The sequence below is a fragment of the Chaetura pelagica genome, unplaced genomic scaffold, assembly GCF_000747805.2.
Source record: "Chaetura pelagica isolate M959 unplaced genomic scaffold, ChaPel_1.0 scaffold120, whole genome shotgun sequence".
NCBI classification, from domain to species: domain Eukaryota; kingdom Metazoa; phylum Chordata; class Aves; order Apodiformes; family Apodidae; genus Chaetura; species Chaetura pelagica.
In genome coordinates this window covers 2,635,416-2,654,519 of record NW_009951952.1, presented here as the reverse complement: position 1 = coordinate 2,654,519, position 19,104 = coordinate 2,635,416, and the positions used below count along the sequence as shown (strand labels likewise).

Genomic DNA, 19,104 nt, shown 5'->3' with positions numbered 1-19,104 from the left:
TTAAATGAAAAAGTAGCACAAAAGGCTGGAGGACACTTGGCTGCCACTACCTGTCTTAGAAGCTGCAAAGACCCTGGTGGTGCCAGGGCTGCTCCTGTGCCCTCTCTGAATCCCTCATCCAGCAAAAGGCAGCATGTCCCTTAAAAGGATGGTTCCTGCTGCAGTCCTCTGGGTCTAGCCTACTGGTAAGGAGAACTGAATTTAGCAGCTGTTTGGATTCAGCCTTTCTTTTCATTAGCATGAGTTCTTGGGATGAATAAGTTCCTTTTACTTTTTATAAATTGTATCTACATGCTTCTTTGGTTCCCCCCTGCCTCTACCCTGGGGCCATCCTTAGTCTGGTCACCCTGAACAAATGAACTGCCTATACCTATTTCTTACATGCTATTCTTGAAAAGCATGTAGCCAAGCCTCTTACGTATATTTAAAATGCTTAGTGAACACTCTCCTAGCTACTTCTTACAAAGTCTGCATTACCTGAGGCTTACAGTGGGCAACACAACAGGAAACTTGGCTGTGGGTTCTGATAACACCACGTAAATCTCACCACCCTCAATTTCTGCAGAGCTCACTGTGACAAAGAGTAGCTGTTTCTCATTAGTGTGTGAGGATAGAGTGAAAACAGAGTCACTAAATTGACTCCTGGTTCAAAGAGACTGGATTTTCTATTGCACACAGGAAAAAAACAAAGGCAGCACAGCAGCCATCTCTTACAGTCAGGGGGCTGGAACCATGGGTCACTGCACACAGATTTGCTTCCAGGTGCAGAGACCAAACTATATATTCACATCATAGCTGCAGGAGTCACAAAGAAATTGGTATCTGGGTCTGCTCCTTCAAACACCACCTGAGGTGATATTTGCACACTTTAGCTTTTAATACTGCGTTAAAGCTTAGGTACCCTTTGCATACCCTAGTTGACACAGCCGATTATAACCAAATTACTCCCAGTTTGCATTTACGGAGAGAAAGGAGGCTTTGGCGTGCATAGAACGAACAGCCCTTGCCAATCCTTTTAATATGGTCACTCCAGAATGATCTTGCTGTGCTTGCTGCAGTAGTTATCTGAGCTAGAGACAGTCTCCAAACCAGGATTTTTCTGTCACAACACAAGCACTGCTCAAACTGCAGTTCTTTCCAACAGAAGCATTTAAAAGCTTCCCTCCTCCACCATCATTCTCTCTTAATAAAAGTCCTATGGGATTAGTCTCACTCAAATAGAGGTTTTAACAAGATTATAAGTGGTTGTTAAAGGTCCTTTACAACAGGAGGATGAAACTCTGATTTTATTGAAGTTAATGGCAAAGTTCTCCCTGAGTTCAGTGGGGCCAGTATTCTGAAATATGTAACAAACCCTGGTTACAGCTGCTGCTCTATTATTAACAACAACATTGCACTTTCATAATGCTCCAAATACTTAAACTGCTATCCAAATGTTAATCAACCACCACAATGCTATAGCATACTTTAAGTATCTGAAAAAAAAGTTAAGTCTACAAATTATCATCCATAATTGAACATGAAAGTTTAATCAAAGCTTCGTTAGGTATAGCCTTTACATAGAACATAAAGTGATTACTGATGTTCTGTTTCCACAAATTATAGACACATAAGTGAATACCCATCTAAGAAAAGCACAATTCAAGCAGCAAGAGTTCCTCACTCCAGCAAAAGTCACCTTCAACAATTTCCACTGGAGAATTAAGTAAGACGATGCTTTCAAGAGGCTGTTGCATCTTAACAGGTGGGGGGGGAGAAGGAGGTGTTAGAATCAAGGATGTTGAATTCAAGGACGCGAGGAACTAAAAGCAGATGTTTGGGAGCCAGTCACCCGCAGCAAGTGTGCTTTAAGGGGAGCCCAAGGCACTCTGTCCGACAAGTGCCTGTTTTAAAGGGGTTCCAGCGCCCCCCTGCTGTTCCTGTGGCTTCTCTCAGTGGAAGGAGCGTCTGCTCTTGCCTGTGAGAAAAGAGCTGGGAGACTGAGCAAAGCTATCATCTCTCTGCTAAGAGATGCAGAAAACACTTTCTGGAGTGTTATCTGCAGCTGCCAAGCAGGCGGTGAGGGCAGTCACCTGCCAGGGAGCCAACAGACAGCCACAGAAATTTGCTTTTTCTTATCAGCTACTAGTTTCAGCATGCAAACATCAAAACAGAGAGCATTAGAAGGGGAGGGGAGCAGAAAGACAGAGTCACCATGGCTTTTGGGAGAAGTTAACTCAAGATAAGTGTTGAATAACAAGATTTACTGATGAAGGGGACACAAGGAAAGTTTTGTTGGCTCTGAGGTACTGGGGCCAGAGAGATACGAAGCTCTTCTGCCTGTTTGCACTAATCCCCAAACCAGCTCCATCTTCTTAGTTGTTTATTTCTGTGCACTACCCTTGCCCCTGATCAAAGGGAACATTTTAATGCTTTGCTCTGGCCCCACCTGTGCTGGGAACCAGTACACGCTGTGGGGCTCAGACCAGAATGGGTGCAGAAGAGCCAAAGTGCCCTTCCCAGCACAATGCCAGACATTCCCATTTTCCTTAAAAAAAGGCAAAAGACTTCCTCAAAACTCATCTCAAACTTATCTCAACATCTCCTCTACATGCCCAAAAAGTGTTAAGTGCATCCAGCCTTACTCAAGCCACATCCCATCCCAAGGGGCTGGCTGGCTCCCAGCAAAGGGAGATGTCAGGGTCAGGTCAGACCCTTCTCATGAGCTCCAGGAGCGGCTTCCCTGCCTACTTGCTCTGTGTAGGCCCTCAGCCCTTGTAGCATCTTCAGTGTGCACTCTTGCACGCTTATGCAGGTGAGAGAATAACAGAAAGTTACTAGTTCAGGGTGTTTTGTTTTTTTTTTCAAACTGTGAACGCATCACTAGGTTTGTGAAACTACTCATTTAGGCTTGACTAAACGACACAACTATTCACACATCATTCACTGTGATGTCTTGGGAGTATTTCTATAACCAAACTGTTGCTCCTTTTAAAGGGTTGTAAAACAAGACTTGTTTCAGACCCCAGCACAGTAAATGTATAGTCCAGGGAACTGATTCTTCCTTGTGTTCCTTAGGTAAATTAATAAATGTAACATGTACTTATATGAGCAAATCTATATATACACACGTGCACGTACACACACACACACATATATATGTAAAGACCTTACTTGGTTTTGAAGCACTTCCCATACAGTCTTAAGAAACCCTGTTCATGGTGGTGACAGTGGGTTACCTAACACAGCATAGAAGTTTCAGGATGCTGATACACATTCAGATGTGATATTGATGGCTGTTGAGTCACTCTGAAACCCATCCCCGACTGCGTGACTATCTGCAGCCTGGCTCAAGGAGAGACAAGTGATTATTCTTGGTAAATCTAACACTGCCTTGCTCATGAATCTCCATCACTGAGTTGGATAAGGGGCAAAATATGGTCTCAGGACCTTGTTCTGCATCTCTTTGTGGGATGTGGAGGCAGCTCGATGCTTTTTAACGCCGGTTGTATGCTCATTTCCTTGGAATCCACCATAAAAAGAGAACACAGATCAGAAATTAAAGCTAGGACCTGGAGCGATGTGGTCTGCAGAAATTTCTTTCTTTGTCCATTTTTCCTTCATAACCACTCTGCCAAGAACACTACCCTTTCCCAACCTTCCTGTGATACTGAGATGTGTTATCTTTATATGACATCAAAACGTCCTTTGAAAGTGCCACAGGGGAGGGACTATGGAAGACTAAGAGCTCTAGTTCCTGATGTTTTTGTGAGCGGTGAATACATAATTCAGATGCATGGTGTACTTGGCAGAAAAACTCTTAATTTCACACGAAACAAATCTTTAGCATAGCTTATGCTGAAGTGAAAAAACAAGACTTTACTTGCTTAGATCCACTGTGCTGAAGACTAGGTTATCCTTGAGCTGATCTGAGGTGGACAGGATTGATCTCAAAAGCTGTGCCACTATAGGAATGACCTCCCTGCACATGGAATACTTTGGCATATCCAGAGCACACTCTTAAATGGAGGCAGGAGGGGATGTTCAACCTCTAGACACAGGGACAATGAAGAAAGGAAATTAAACAATCAATAGGACACCTGAATTGTCTGATCTTTGATGGGGATTTGGACAGTGATAGAAAGAATCACATTTCCAGCTCCTGGTAAAAGTCTGTAAGAGAAGTAATGCCTTTAATTGTAAAGTATGTCTTTAATATGCATAAAAATAATGGATGGAGTTGTGAGTTTATGCTTATCCATCCTGGCTATACCAGGTGTCTAATAAAGTCCATAAAGCAAGGTAAAACTTGCTGGAAGAAACTCTGTTTCTTATCAGACTAATTGGTGCAGTAAAAAACCGAAGCCTTTTGGCAGTCAAACTCCTTGAGGTGATCTGCCTACAAACCTTACTTTCCTAAAGAAACTTTAGACCAATATGGCTATACAGCTATAAATGCTATAGAACAACATCACACCCATCTATTTTATAGTTTCATTAAAAAACCTCTCCAAGATTTCTCTCCTTGCTGGTCTCTTACACACAATAACCTGCCCCTGAAACCCCATGAGGAAGGCCTTCAAATCTCTCCTCTGCAGTAGCTTCTTATTTTTACCACACCGTTGAACTAAAAAAACAAAAAATCTAACTAGTACTAGCAATGCTGAGAAGCCAATGCAGTTGTTCATGCAGGCAAAATGGAAAACAACATCTCAACCAGGTCACACTTCATTATGCCACACCACATATTGCCCCGAGTCTGCACATGCTGCATATTTTGACTATGATTTCCTCAGCATGGGTCTTGCGTGGCATGTTCAACTACGTGCTAACTGCCATTAATACAAATGTCCTCGAAGTGCTGTGTAAGACAGAGCTCTGAGCTTCTTTTTTGCTCTCAAGAGAGACTAGCCCCAGCTACTGGCAGAACCAGCCAGCAACAGCAATGCCACCCATTCACACAGAGGCTCATCAACCCTTCCTTTCAGTGGAAGAAAACCCAAGTACATGAGGGAGAAGGGAGCAGAGGAAGATCCTGCAGGCACCCTCAGCAATGGAGGATAAGAACTGTGATGGACACAGTGAACCCATCCTCCAACGTTCATACCACCTGTAAGACAATTTGCTTGCTGCAGGTTTTCTGACTGGCCAAAGGGGCTGTTCTTCCTTCATTTCTGCCTGTCAGTATGGCACATGTTCCCTCTTGGATGAGGGTTACCTGGCTGCACAGCCTCCCTACTCCCAGTTCACACAACTTTTGTACTTGTGTGGACAGGCACAAAACTGCATGCAGTGTTTTTTACAGAGAAAAAAAAGAGCTGGATTTAGAAAGTAATAAGGGGCAAGGGGTACTAGATAGGCAGTACCAGCCTGTTAGGGCTCTCACATCTAGACTGGGCTGCAAAGACATGGGAGGGTAGGTAGGAAGAGTTATAATCTGGCTACCCTAAATAGAGTGCTGAAATCCTTGGTTGTTTTCCACAGTTCAGACTAACAATCTAGAGCTTCAAAATACCTCACCAGTTTCCTTTCAACAACTTGCATTTAACCCCAACCTCTTCTTATTGACTTCCCATTTCTATGTCTTCCTCCCAGATCACCAGGCATCAACATCTCCTGCCTTTTGTGTGACTTCAATGCTTCTCCTCTGAGTGAGAGGGGCATCAAACAATTTGTCGATATTCTCTTTCACAGGGACACACATACACAGGCCAATTTTATGTACCCCTGTTGATACGCAGAGGAGGTTGTTTAGCCACTCAAGCAGGACATTATTGTCTGGTTTTTATGCCTTACCTCAGAAATGCTACAGCTCCTGAACAATACAGCCACGAACTACCAGATAAATGGGCAGGCTGTGGGTGCTGGCTGCTCCAGACAAAGTGCCCTCTGATCCCTCAGCTGTTTTACACCATAAACGGTCATTAAACAGACCTCAACTAAGCATCTGTTTCCTATTTATCCCACCACCAGCGCTAGCACCTGCTGCAGGTTTAAGCACCTGTTTGCTATAGTCAACCTGAGAGAAGGAAGGTCCAAATCTCTGAGTGACATTTGACTGTCCCCATGCAAAACCATGTTCAACCATGTATTTGGCTCCTTCTTTCCACCCAGATCTCCCCAGGTGTCGTGGTTTGGGCCCAACACAACAAAGAACCAGCCACAAGGCCGTTCACTTAACCCCCCCCACACACACTCCGGGATAGGGAGGAAAAAGACCTGGATCAAGACAGAGGACAAGGAGGGATCTTCACTGATTGAGGGCCCAAGCAGAACAGACTCAGCTTGGGGAAAATAATCATGTAATTCCACACCAATCACACCCCCCAGGACACAGACACACCCAGAGCAGGGCTTGCAGATGTTACCCCACCCCTCCCTTCTTCCCGGGCCCCAATCCCTCGGTTCCCGGTTTCTCTCCCTCCTTCCCCCCAGCGGCACAGGGGGACAGGGGATGGGGTTTAGAGTCACTTCACAGGCTGGGGGTTCCTACCAACCTCTCCTTCCTGAGCCCTTCCCACCAGGCCCGGAGCTGCTCCAGCCTGGGCTTCCCACAGAGTCACGGGGGCTTCGGGAACAGCCACCTCCCCTGGCCCGGGGGCTTCCACAGCTGAGCAATCAGAGCCCACTGGCACCAAATCCTCTGGCCACAACATCCAAGTCCAGGGGCCAAGTTCCCCCCTCCTGGCGCCTTCAGGGAATGTCCCACCACGTTCCTCCATGAGTGCAGGGGCACAGCTGCCATCTCGCCATGGGCTGCAGGGAAACTGCTGCTGGGGCACCTTCTGCCCCTTCCTCCTCACCAACCACCAGCACCTCTGCCCCTCCAGCTCAGCTCTTCTCCCTTAACTGCTCACCCTGCTCAGCTCTGACCTCAGCTCTTCCGTATGTTACTGGCAGAGGTGCATCTCTTGTCCCTCTACTGGCTCCTTGGCTGGGTTTGGAGCAGGGGCAGCTTCTCAGCTTCTTCCCAGAGGGCCTTCCCCTGCTACCAAAGATCCCACCAAACCAAACCAGCACATAGAAACACAGACGCAGTTAGGCAGCTGGATGGGAGTTTCTTGCTCCTACTGAGACCAGTGGGGCACAATTTCCCCCAGGACATGCCCCCCATGTCCTTGCACACAAACAGGCTTGAAGCTGTGCCTACACCTCAGTGACACCTTCAGAAGAGCCAGGAAAGCAAAAGCAGGTAGAATGGGAGAGATACATACTCTAACTGTATTCTAACACTGGACTGAGAAAACCTGGAGATAGTGGTTTAATTGCTGCTGAAGTTTTTAGGATGCAAGATTAACAGCGAAAACATAGTAGGTATCATTTTGACTAAGGAGGTGTTGCCATTTTTCCTTATATTTTAGCTGAACCTCCAATTCAAAACATAGTTTTTTGTTTGTGGTTTGTTTGTTTGTTTCATGGACAAGGCATCTGAGTGCATTAGCCACTGAAAAGATGACTGTGGAGCAATGAGACAACCTTATGCAGTCTCACTGAGACATTAAAATAACCCAGGGGTTTATCATCCCTTTTGGTCCTGAATTTTCCTGGCTCAAATACCAGAGAGAAGTATGCAAAGGGAAGGCCAGACTTGCTTGCAGAAATTCTTCCTAGGGTTTTATACTCGTTATAGTGCATATAATGGACACAACCTAAGGATTTTAGCCAGAGCCTAGTGAAAAAGGCCTGCTTCATAATTTAGAGCAACTAGATGGAAATAACACTTTGGAATTTCTTGCATGACATAACATGACTGTAAGACACAAATTTGTGTATGTGGTTTCAGAAAATTTTAATTTTACAGTAGGAAATTGAGTAAGTCAGGCTGAACATCAATATAAGATAAGCTAATGTAATAGGATATCTTAGAAACTAACTGAGTTATCCAAAGGCAGTGTCTTAAGGCTCCTATAGAACAGAGTAGACTAAAGACTAGAAGCAGGCACTGCCAGAGGACTACTCATTAAATGACAAGGCATGTGCATTTTTTCATCTGCACCATCACACCAAAAACACTTTTCCTGTAGAAAGGCTGAAGAAGTCAAGAAGAAAGGAATGGAATCACGGAATCACAGAATCATAGAATGGTTTAGGTTGGAAGGGACCTTAGAGTAACACCTAGTTCCAACCTCCCTCCCATGGGCAGGGACACCTCCCACTAGACCAGGTTGCTCAGAGCCCCATCCAACCTGCCCTTGAACACTTCCAGGGATGGGGCTTCCACAGCTTCCCTGGGCAGCCTGTGCCAGTGTCTCACCACCTCAGAGTGAAAAATTTATTTTTAATGTCTAATGAAAATCTACCCTGTTCCAGTTTAAAGCCATTACCCCTTGTCCTATCACTATATGACCTTGCAAAAAGTCCCTCCCCAGATTTCTTGTAGACCCCTTCAGGTACTGGGAGGCCACTATAAGGTCTCCACAGAGCCAGCCTTCTCTTCTCCAGGCTGAAGGCTGTTGCTGTCCATGCCCACTGCACGACTTTACTCAGCTATATGTATGTTAGTATTTTGATTTGCTGAAATGTTCAGAGAAGGCAAAAATCTTCCTACAGGGGACCTGTGGTATAACACAATCCAGGATTAACTTATAACTCCACCATGATATGTTTATCGGATCAGACGTTTCTGAAGCATCTTAGATCAGGATCCTGGTGATTTCTTTTCTGAAGCACCTTGGAGAAGCTCTCCAGCCTCCCTAAGCCCTTTATTCCTCACACTCATGCTTTTACTTTCTGACTACTTCAGATATCTACATCCTAACTTGCAGTACTTTCCAGTTATTCCTGAGAGACAGTCATCAGTACCAAATATCCTGCTCCTCAAAACCCTTCTGCCTCAATTCCTTGCAAAATCCTACCTCACCTAGGCCCTCAATGTATCTTCCTGATCCTCCACTCTTGACTCAGCCTTAGGTACACAGCACCCATCAACAGCCACCTGGCCTCTGGAATCCCTTGCTAGACAGGCCTTTCCTTACCAACACTGTACGGTTCTTTCCTTCATCTAAACAAGCACAGGCAGATTGCAATTTATTGGGGTTTCTTGAGCGAAGGTGAACTATATTCCCTCCCACACCCACCTAGACAAAAGTGGAGAACTGAACCCAACTCAAGTGCACTCACATGTGCTATGCATGCACAACCTTGAGCTTTATGTCTCATGGGAAGGAAAATGTGCAAGTCCTTCAAAATACAGCTACAGAACCAGTTGCTGGCCAGAACAGTCCATTGCTTAAGGTGGCTGGCACACTACCCATCTCCAGGCTACATGAGTACGAGGGCAGAAAACACCAGTGGAAATAAGTAAGTAGGATGGGACTCATGACTAAACACAGACATCAACAGTTAACAGCAGTTATCCTACACTCCTTTTCTGCCACAGTGAAAAAAACAGGAACTCCCTTAAGTGTGAGTGGAGAGAAAAAGACATCTTTCATACTAAACTAGACAACTGAAGTAATGCAGACACTGAACTCCTTAAGAAAGTTTCTCCCCTGCACTAGAAACAATTCTGAGCCAAGAGGCTCAGCTGCAGCCACCAACATTACAGATAACTAAAATCAGCTGAGGTGAATGCCACCTGTCCTGCCTATTGGACTCCACCACAGTGTATTCTAGATTACTTATTTGCAGCTCTGATATTTCAGCTCAAATATAAATGTACTTCAGGGGACTGTATTTCTGATTAGGTGGATGAAAATTTTAATTTTGGTCTAAGTGAAATGAGTAGGGAATTCACTTTAATGTTATCCTCCCCAGATAATAAACAAAGATAGCTTAGCCATAACAATTCTTCAGCATCTACCAAGTACTTCAGAAGTCCACCAGCAGCAGAAGCTGGGACCTGTCTGCAGATCGGGTGAACAGAGTTGCCAAAGCAGCTGTGCTTTCCTGGGGGTGCTCAGGGTGCACTCCTCAGGGCCCTCCTGTGTCTGTTCAATCACCCTGTGCTCTCCATGAACCCTTGGGGACATCAGGTTGTCTTTGCTGGTTCATTCTTATAAAGCTGTGGTCTGTGCTCAGCACAGACCTGGAACTAAAGTTGGACCTTTTGTAACCCCTCACATTCCAGGCAAGCATCTCCCTCATCTAAGGATGGCTGGTTCTGACTTGGGTTTTGTCTTTTAATCAATTCTGCCCTTGCTGTGTGAATTCCATCTCTGTGATGGAGGTCTCTGCAGGGCTCTGCCCACTTTTATTCCCAGCAGAATAGGCTATTGTCATGCACTCTACCCAGGAACTATATTTGGGCAGGCCATAATTGCTCATTTTGAATGTATTACACCACAGCCTCCTCTGATGCCTTTTGCTCCCGGTGGGTAACTCCAGCCACGGATTTTTCAAAACAACAAATCCTGGTTCCTTGAAGGATAACTTTTGAGAAATGGGGCAACGTGCAATCAAAGCAGAGAGACGGGTACTGAGAGGCTTGGTGTTGAAACATGAATCCTGCTGCTATCCTCAGGGAAGGGCCTTTCACTATTTTCTTTCACTCTGTCAAAATCTGCATGGATGAAAAGCAGCTGAGAGTCTTTGCCACCACGGCAGTTATTCATTCCTCTGCAAGACTCAGCCCAATGTGAAGAAATAGTTTTTTTCTTCCAGCTTCAGTCAGTTTGAGGCTTGAATATGAAAGAAAAGGCAGCAAGTCTAACACAGGGAAAGGAAGTATGCAGTTGTATGGCTTGATCGCTCCTAATTAGTTCTGTTATGTTTATACAAAGCTCAAAAGCATTGACAGATCCCTTCCTGCAAATATAGATGGATGCACAAATGAAACTTTCCTTTTGAAATAGAACAACATATTGAAATTGAGCAGAAATGTTCCAATCTAGATGAACTGACTGACTTAAAAAAAAAGTTGATTTTAAAGCATAGGTTGGCTGGTTACTCCCTGCTCAGGGCCACACAAGCCAACCTGCATCTGGGAAAGGCTGCCTTCTTGGCAAAGTCAGTGCTGAGAACCCACACATTTTGCATAGCATCTTTTCCTCTTAAAAAACTCCATGCAAGCATAACCTGGGTTTCCCAATGGAAGTCTTGAAAGCAGCCCCATATCAGGCAGTCAGCTGGTTTTATCATCAGCAGCTCTACAGCATCACTGGTTAGCGTGCTAATCAAGTGCTTCACAGAAGGCCAGACTTTGTGCTAACCTGCACCCAGGACACATGTACACTTGCACACATACAATTTTAATGCTCAGCGTTCATGTAAGAAACAGTATTTTCAGCACAGACAAGCCTGCAGAACAGCAAGCAGTGAGGTTATGCTGCCATCAAGCGGAAAACCAGCCCACACACTGCTGAATTCCAAAGGTCTTTCAGGAGTGGTAAAGATAACTGCATTTCAGGGCTGTACTCAAAGTTTTGGAGATTCTTAACACTATGCTAACAGATGTCTGCAGTCTCCAGCTGATAAATCATACATTTGCAGATTATGGCGACAGATTTAACCAAAACCACTCTCAGGATCTCTGGCAATCCCTCAGTCATCATAATGCCACGGGAAAAATCTGTCTGTACACTCTTCAGATATCAAGACCATGTCACACTTAAAATCTCACATTACATCAGATGTCTGGCAGTTCTAGTGGTAGCAAAAGGGGCTTGGGGTTCTTTCAAAGTGACAGTGAGAGCGGGGTTCTGTAGCCCTTGTGAGGACACAGAGAGATTTTTCAGTATCTACAAGCTGGTAGAAAATAATTTTTAAATGCCTATGGGCTGCTGACAAAAAGCTGATGTATGGTCCAAAAGCTTAGCTATAGTGAGCATGCTCTACTTCACACAATTTCTGGCTTCTTTACAGCTTTTTTTCCTGGCATTCTACAGCAAAGTTTATCAGAGCTTCTGTGTTTGTAGCCAATTCCCATTGAGTGAAAAAATGCAGCTCACTGAGACATGTTGCTTCTCTTAGCCTGAAAAGGTTGCTTGAATGAGTCACTGTCCCCATTTCTTCAGAATAGTTTCATGGCATTTTATGCTTTTTTCTTTTATTGCTCAGAAAAGATAAACTAAATACCTTCAAAGTTTGGAAAGGGAAAGTATCTAAGTATTGCCACCATTCACAAAGCTATTTTATATACAGATTAGTGAAATAAGAAGCATATTTGCAAGTGCTTTTTTACCACATTGTTCTTACTAAAACAACACAAAACAAACTCATTTAAAAGCAGGAGATACAGACAATGCCTCCCTCTAGGGGCAGAAACAGAATTTGCAACATTGGATTCAACAGTGCATCATTTGTAAACTACATTAACAAAACAAAACAATTAGGGCCTACCAAATAAAAAACAACCAGAATTATTAAGTCGTTCCCTGCAGAGAACGCTGCTGCCTATGAAATTTGTCTGCAAGTATAGGAGCATCTTGTGCTCCTATATTAATGCAGAAAGATTTTATTACTAGATGTATATAGAGGCCTGCTTATCAGATTTTCCTAGCAACATATATCCCATCAACTTCTGGCCTAGACAACACATCATCAAATGAAATATGCCAAGAATACATTTTTCTTTAGAAGTAAACATATGTATCATGAAAATGTATGTCCTGACAAGTGCTAAAGCTGGAAGTTTGCTCAGCTGATCATACTCTGCATATTTGGAAATCAAATAAGATAGAAGGTCAGTACTGGCTTGGCTGCTTCCCTTCTCATCATTCAGGCAGCCAGATGCAAGGTTGTGAAAGCAATTCAGGCGTCTCTGTCAATGACAGAGGGTCCAATCCTCCCTGCACAGATTACTCCTACGTACAGTCTGGGAAGCTCACAATTCCTCCTTGGAAATGAGGGAAATGCAAAACTAACAGAGGGTTGTCTCCACATCCCCAAAGCCTGAGCACTGAGTAAGCCCAATGAGAGCTACAGGAGATGGGGCTCAAGCCCCAGCTAACACCCAGGACCTTCAACCAGTTCACCACCTCTGAGACAAGCAGCTCTCACCTCAAAAAGCCCAATGCTGCCTTTCTTCTCACAGAAAGCCATGCTAGGTACCACTGCTGAGCTATTACCTTCGTTGGGACATGCAAAGGCAGCTGAAGGGGCTGGCTGCACATCCCAGCCACCTCTGCACAGGTTGGGACTGAATCCTCAAGCCACCTCATGGCAAAGCATCACTCATGCTGCTGAAATGCCCATCATGAAAAACTGCTGTCCCTAAAGTAGCACAGCTCCATGTATGTGACAAAAGCAGTCTCCTGACTTGTGTTTAGAGAGAATAGCATGGACATTCTTTTATTTTTAAGGTTATTACTTGCAATAGTGGAAGGCAAGCTATTTAAAAAGCTTTGCGCTCCATTTCTTATCACATTCACCATGGTTAGTGGGAATTTATTTCCACACACATACACACCCACATACAATACTCTACAAAAAAATAAGTTATGCAGCATGTTTTTTTTTAGGTTACAAAAGCATTCTGTGTCTTTCTGTAGCCTAAAAAACATCAATCCCAAAGAGCTTTCCTCCCATGAAAACCAGGGTAAAAGGGACTGAGTGGGACGATGAGAAAGGCTGTGTGAAACCCAAGTTTTTCTCCAGAGCAGGGCACTGTGTTTTCCTCAATATACTTATAGCTTGTGGCACCTAACGTGACAATACCTGCCATGGTTGCAAGAGAGGTACCTTCCCAGAGTAACTCTGATTTGGCAAGGAGTTCACCTCTGCTATCTCGGATAGTTCAGCTGATTGCCTCATGAATCAATGCTTCCCTGCATCCCTTCAGCACTGCCTGCACAGCAACAGCATTCCAGCTGCCAACCCGCCACACCACCTAGTGCTTTGCCCCAGCCTGACTGCTGGCCTGGTCTGGACTTTACTTGCACAGGTAATTTATACAGATAATTAGGAACTGCCTCTGCTGCAGTCTCTGGAGTTGTACTAGTGTAGTCCTAGAGGCAGTGAGACTGGTTTCAAGGCCAACATTACCAGTAATTTTGTGAAATACAGGTTTCTCTGACGCTTATTCATTTAAGCATATATGCATATCCTCCCGTTGTTTCAGGAGCTTGTTATTGTGGAGACCACAAACTTGGGGCTATGAAGAACAGCAATACACTTAGCAGAAGAGAAGACAAGAAGATATTTTCCTTCTTTTAAACACAACCTCTATCATGTCGAAGTCTTTTTGCCAGCTACAACTGTAAAGACTTCCGTAAGGATACCTTGCTTCTCCTAAATATCTTTTCCTTTCAGAAGAACGGATTTAAGGCTAGGGACAAAATAAATGAATACATAGATAAAATAGGTTGGAAAAACAGGAACTAAAACCTGGGAAGCTCCTGGTGCCTGCATATGAAAGTGTAATCCCCTTGAGTCCAAACAAGCCTTAACCACTATGCTCCGGGAGCGATCTCATGGCTCACCCACCCCAGATGCTGCACTGGCTGTTTGTCAGCTCTGTGGGGCAGAGCCCCACAGCAGGACAAGGTGCCAGTGGGAGCTCAGCTCACACTGGGTCTCAGACATAACTCCAGGCTCGTATGTGAACAGCTCAGAATAACATTTTGTTGCTAGGTAGGTTTTTCCTTTCATCTTTTTTTTCAAGTGTTGTCCATATAACTATGCTCTTGGAGAAAAAAACCCTTGTTGAAGACAGACAGCAGTCTTAATTACTATAGGCTAATTACATTTAATGAGCAAATTGCCGTACATCAGCATGGGATTTGTCCTGAGAAGAATTTCAGACAATGCTCTATCATCATCAATGTTATATCTGGGTTACACAATGATGAAACTTGACAGCATCCTCTAATCAGATGAGGTGCACGACCCTGAAGATCTGAGCCACCAATTGGATTTTCTGCCAATATAATGTGCCAGCTTTGTTTTCAGCAAAGCACTTGCTAATGCAGCTTCACAGTGCTGCTAGCTTATTTCATTTCTTCCTGTGATCATTTGTCTTTCAGCACTATTAGTGAAATAAAAATAAAATCTCCAAGGGTTCCAGATGGACTGCCCCAGAACAAGATCTCAGTTTCTGGCCTTGGAGACAGCTCTCCTGCAATCAGCATGCAGCTGCAAATACAAACAGTGAGAGATAACAGATCTTCATAAAAAAGCTGGACTGAATCATCAAATCTGTTGAGAGTATGCCTTCCATTTAATCAAAGGAAATATTTAAGCACTAGCAGTATTCAGAAGCTGCAAATTAATTGGTACTTGTAGGCAGTGATTATGATTTCCATTTTTCTTGATATTTACATAAATATGTGTGAGGGATTGGTTGCCTGGCTCTACTAGGAGAGGGGGAAGTGGTGCTCCCCACAAGTATTTGCAGAGCTAGTTGGGAGTCAGCGTCAGAAGAAACTGATGCCAGTGATTACCTCATGGTATACAGCAGAGTGCCATCATCCTCCAGGCGCAGCAGTTTGTTTGGGGTGGTCATGTTGTGAGCAATAGATTTCTTGCCATTGTGGAAAAAAGTGTCTGGGGTCCAAATCTTGCTGGCGAGCAGGTTGTTGAGGGGCAGGCGTTGCATCGGGCCTTTGAATCGCAGCCTTTCATCTTTCCAGCTTTGTCGGAAAAACACGTCAATTGTGTATTCCTGGCACAAAGAAACAGGCAAGGTATTGCAGGCTCTGAATAGCAGTGACGGCTCCAAAAAGTACTTCAGCAAAGTACATACAATGGAGTTGAGAACCACGTGCTCAAACTTACCATTTCTGTGTCTGAGACAGGACCAAAACTGGTAACGTAGATGTCTGTTTTCACCTGAGTGATTCTCTCTGTAATAAATACAGGCTCTGCATTAGCAATTGCTTTACTGCAAACATGTGCTTCTGATGCATTTCTCTATTAACGATGTCTGAATAATTAAAAAATCCACAAAAGTCTGAAATTAAGACGTTGAGGAGGAATTTAATCCCTGATCAAAGGCAGATGTCAACCTTTGGGAGCCAGGCTCTTTGCTTATTAGCAGTGGAAAGCAACAGGCCTTTTGAAGATGTGATTCCTCTGGCAGACAGGTTTCAATATGCACTAGAAGATGAGGTGAAGTGTATCTTGGGAGGACCTATTCCCCTCTGCTGGCTTGGCTGATCTGCCCAACTTCAGATAACTATACTAGAGATGTCCAAAGTTAGGTGAAATTAATGCTACCCTCGAGACCCTAAGGCCTTCTGGCATCTTTTCAAACCCAGGACTAATTTAATTTAAGGGCAGAAATTTCAGAAGTTTGTTACATAAGATATGAGCATCGAGCCCTATTTTCAAGCATGTCTGTGTAAAGTGAGAGGAGAAGGAGAGAAAGGGATGAAAGCAATGTGTTGGTCTCACAAGAGGAAGGGGAGGGGGTAGTCAGATTAAAAAAGGGCCAGGAAGAAACATAACAGATGGTTTACACATGGGTAGAGCATGAGAGAAATCTGGAGGACAGGGAGCTGAAGGAGGGCTCAACAAGGTTAGGATGGCAAGCAACTATTCACATGCTATGATTCTAAAATAGCTGCTGTAGAGGTTATCAAAATGACATACCAATACAGATTTGCTGTAGTTGTCTAAAAACGGATGGTTTGGGGATCTGTTTTTAACTGAGATTTTTGTCACCACATAATTTTAAACACGCTGACCAGTGAGGAAACCTTGCAGCCACCTGCTAGCACCCTATCTCGCTCACCTTAGGCAGCATCATAAAGAAAACAAACCCAAACTGTATTCGATTACGGGAAAAAAAAAAAGCATCACACTTGCTCTCCTAACCCAACCTCAGATGACCTCAGGGACTGAAAGAAGATGACTTTCAGTGACCTTTGTCACTCTTTGCCAGGAGACAAAAGGTACTTTCTGGGCTTTGTTTAGCTAATGAAACACAACTGCCTCATCAAGGCCTGAGAGGAGGCACCTGTTGGAGAGCCCATCATGTAGACAATGGTCCCGCATAATGGGGGACTGGCCACACCAAATGCATTATCCTACCTCCCAGTCCTGGGCGCAGCCGATTGTCGTAGCCGTCCAGCAGACCATCCAAGATCCTGGTGAATATAGTGATGTTATCATTGGCATCCTCTTTTCCTGATGCTGTTGGCGTCTGCGAGAAGCTGTGTCATGCAAACAAAAAGAAACGCAGTCAAAAGCCATGGAGCCTCAAGGGGCTTCAGGCTCAAGGGAACTTTGTGACAGAGCCCCTAAGCTTCTCAGCCCCTCCTGAAGGTCCAGCTAAGCAGCATGGGGAGCTGCAACAATCTCACCACTGCTATAAGCAATCATAAAATAGCTCTTCTTGGAGGAGGACTCAAAGAAGGATCCGTGTCGCAGAGGCGCAGCCCTAGAGTGCTGGAGCATGGGATGTGGCAGCCCATGGACCCTACTGGTGTAATGCACAGGGAGATCCCCATGCCCTGCTCTGCCCTGTCCCACCTCAGCCCCACCACATCCCTGGCACTGGCATGTCTCCAACCCCTGCTGGGAGCAAGGTCAGTTCATAGGGCCAGAAAAAAGCCATTACTGGTTTTTCCCCAGGTTAGCTCTCCTGCCTTTGGGAACATGCATGAGCAGCATGGGTTTGCCTGGGGACACTCCTGCAAGTCTGCCTAAAGGTACCCTTTAATTCTTACATGCCAAACAGCTTCTAATTTCCACAGTTTACGTAATTTATTGCCAGAACAAAGGATGAATTCTAACCTCATTTGAGGATAACAAACTCCAACTGCATTCAAAAATCCCACCCCTGATGACTGGGATATCTGAAAAAATATACTGCAGTACAGAAAACACAGTTCTTCATTCCTCCTCTCTCCTTTGCATAAACTAGTCCTCCCTTGTAGTATGCAAATAACAATGTTTAGTGGGACTTATTCCTTATCTTTTGGGCTATATTTGTTTTTATTCTGAACTCTGCTTCTCTGTACATAAGTATTTCAGATATGGTCCTTTCAGCCAAAAACATCACAAAAACATCACTCATTTTTTACTTCAAACTTGTCTGCTCAGGCATCCATTGCTAAGACCTAGGAAGCTGAATCTCTATTCACAGCACAACCATAACTTGCATTTTTAAGTCCATTTCATTTTCATTTAAAAATGTTCAGGAGAATCCCCTGCCTACTAATGCCTTTGATTACCTAAAGAACAGACACATCCATAAGTGTCCTTCACCTGCAGCAAGCAATGAGCATCTCCTAAAAGAGTAAGTCTGCTCAAGCTCAGTGCTTATTCCAGTTTCAGTCACTGCTGAAATCACCAACAAGTGTTCTTGTTGTCCTGCAACAGGACACATTGCCCCACTGGGAACCATACCTTGCCTTGTGCACCCTGCCAGCAGACCAGAAACACACTCACACAACCTGAACCTATGTAAGCAAATCACCCAGAGGGAAAAAAATAATTAAAAAAAAGAGAATCCATGTTTATTTACTTCCAGTTCTCAGGGAAATAAATGAGTCAATAAACAAACAACCTCAAAGCATCCCTCTGAAGAGTTTCCCTTGCAGAATGCCTCCTACATTTGTGTTGGGCTTACCTAACAGAACAGGATTTATACGAAGACAGACGAGGAACCTCAATCTGGTTTTATCTGTGCAAGGTTTACACTAATGGGACCTTGCTGCCACCCCTGTAATGGGTCTGGAAGTTTCAGTGACACCAGACCTGGCTCATGATGAGCTGCTGGTGGCCCTGTAACTCCTCAAAGACACAGGGCCCCCCAGTCCCATGCCCGTTCCTCTTACAGCTTCTGTGCTTCTGCTGGACAAGGAAAGGATGACAAAGCATCTCAGCAAAGGGGAGTGAGGCCAGGTGGTGAGAGCACAGCTCCAATTCCCAGGAACACTGAAGCACCTGCAAATGCCTGACTGAGGAAGCTCCTCATGGCATGAGTGCCTTTGGCACTGCTGAGACCCTCAACAAGCTCAACACTGGAAAGCCCAAGGCCATCAAGGAGCTCTCCTTCACTGCAGGCAGAGGTATAGCCCCAAATCTGGTCCATTTTTCAGGCTGTCCCATCTCTCTCTTGTCAAAGGACCAAATCAATTCTGTTTTCTATGCTGTGACCACAACTTCTAGCCAGTAACTGAGGCAGAAAGCACTGCAGACATGTTTGACTATCATTAAAGACAGTTAACCCAGCAGATGCAAACTAATCACAGGAACATTAGACATCCTTGCAGGTCAGACTGTTCAAGGCAAAAGAGC

At 44.5% G+C, this 19,104-nt stretch overlaps 1 protein-coding gene across 1 annotated transcript in view; it reads right to left on the bottom strand.

Moving 5' to 3' along the window:
• Positions 1 to 19,104, bottom strand: part of GABRA5 (gamma-aminobutyric acid (GABA) A receptor, alpha 5) — a 57,382-nt gene that overhangs the window by 31,569 nt on the left and 6,709 nt on the right. The window contains exons 2-4 of the mRNA XM_009998785.1: positions 16,891 to 17,012; positions 15,634 to 15,701; positions 15,300 to 15,520 (exon numbers count right to left, since the gene is read on the bottom strand). Of these exons, the coding sequence (XP_009997087.1) occupies positions 15,300 to 15,520; positions 15,634 to 15,701; positions 16,891 to 17,012 (411 nt within the window). The remainder of the gene's footprint in view (positions 1 to 15,299; positions 15,521 to 15,633; positions 15,702 to 16,890; positions 17,013 to 19,104) is intronic.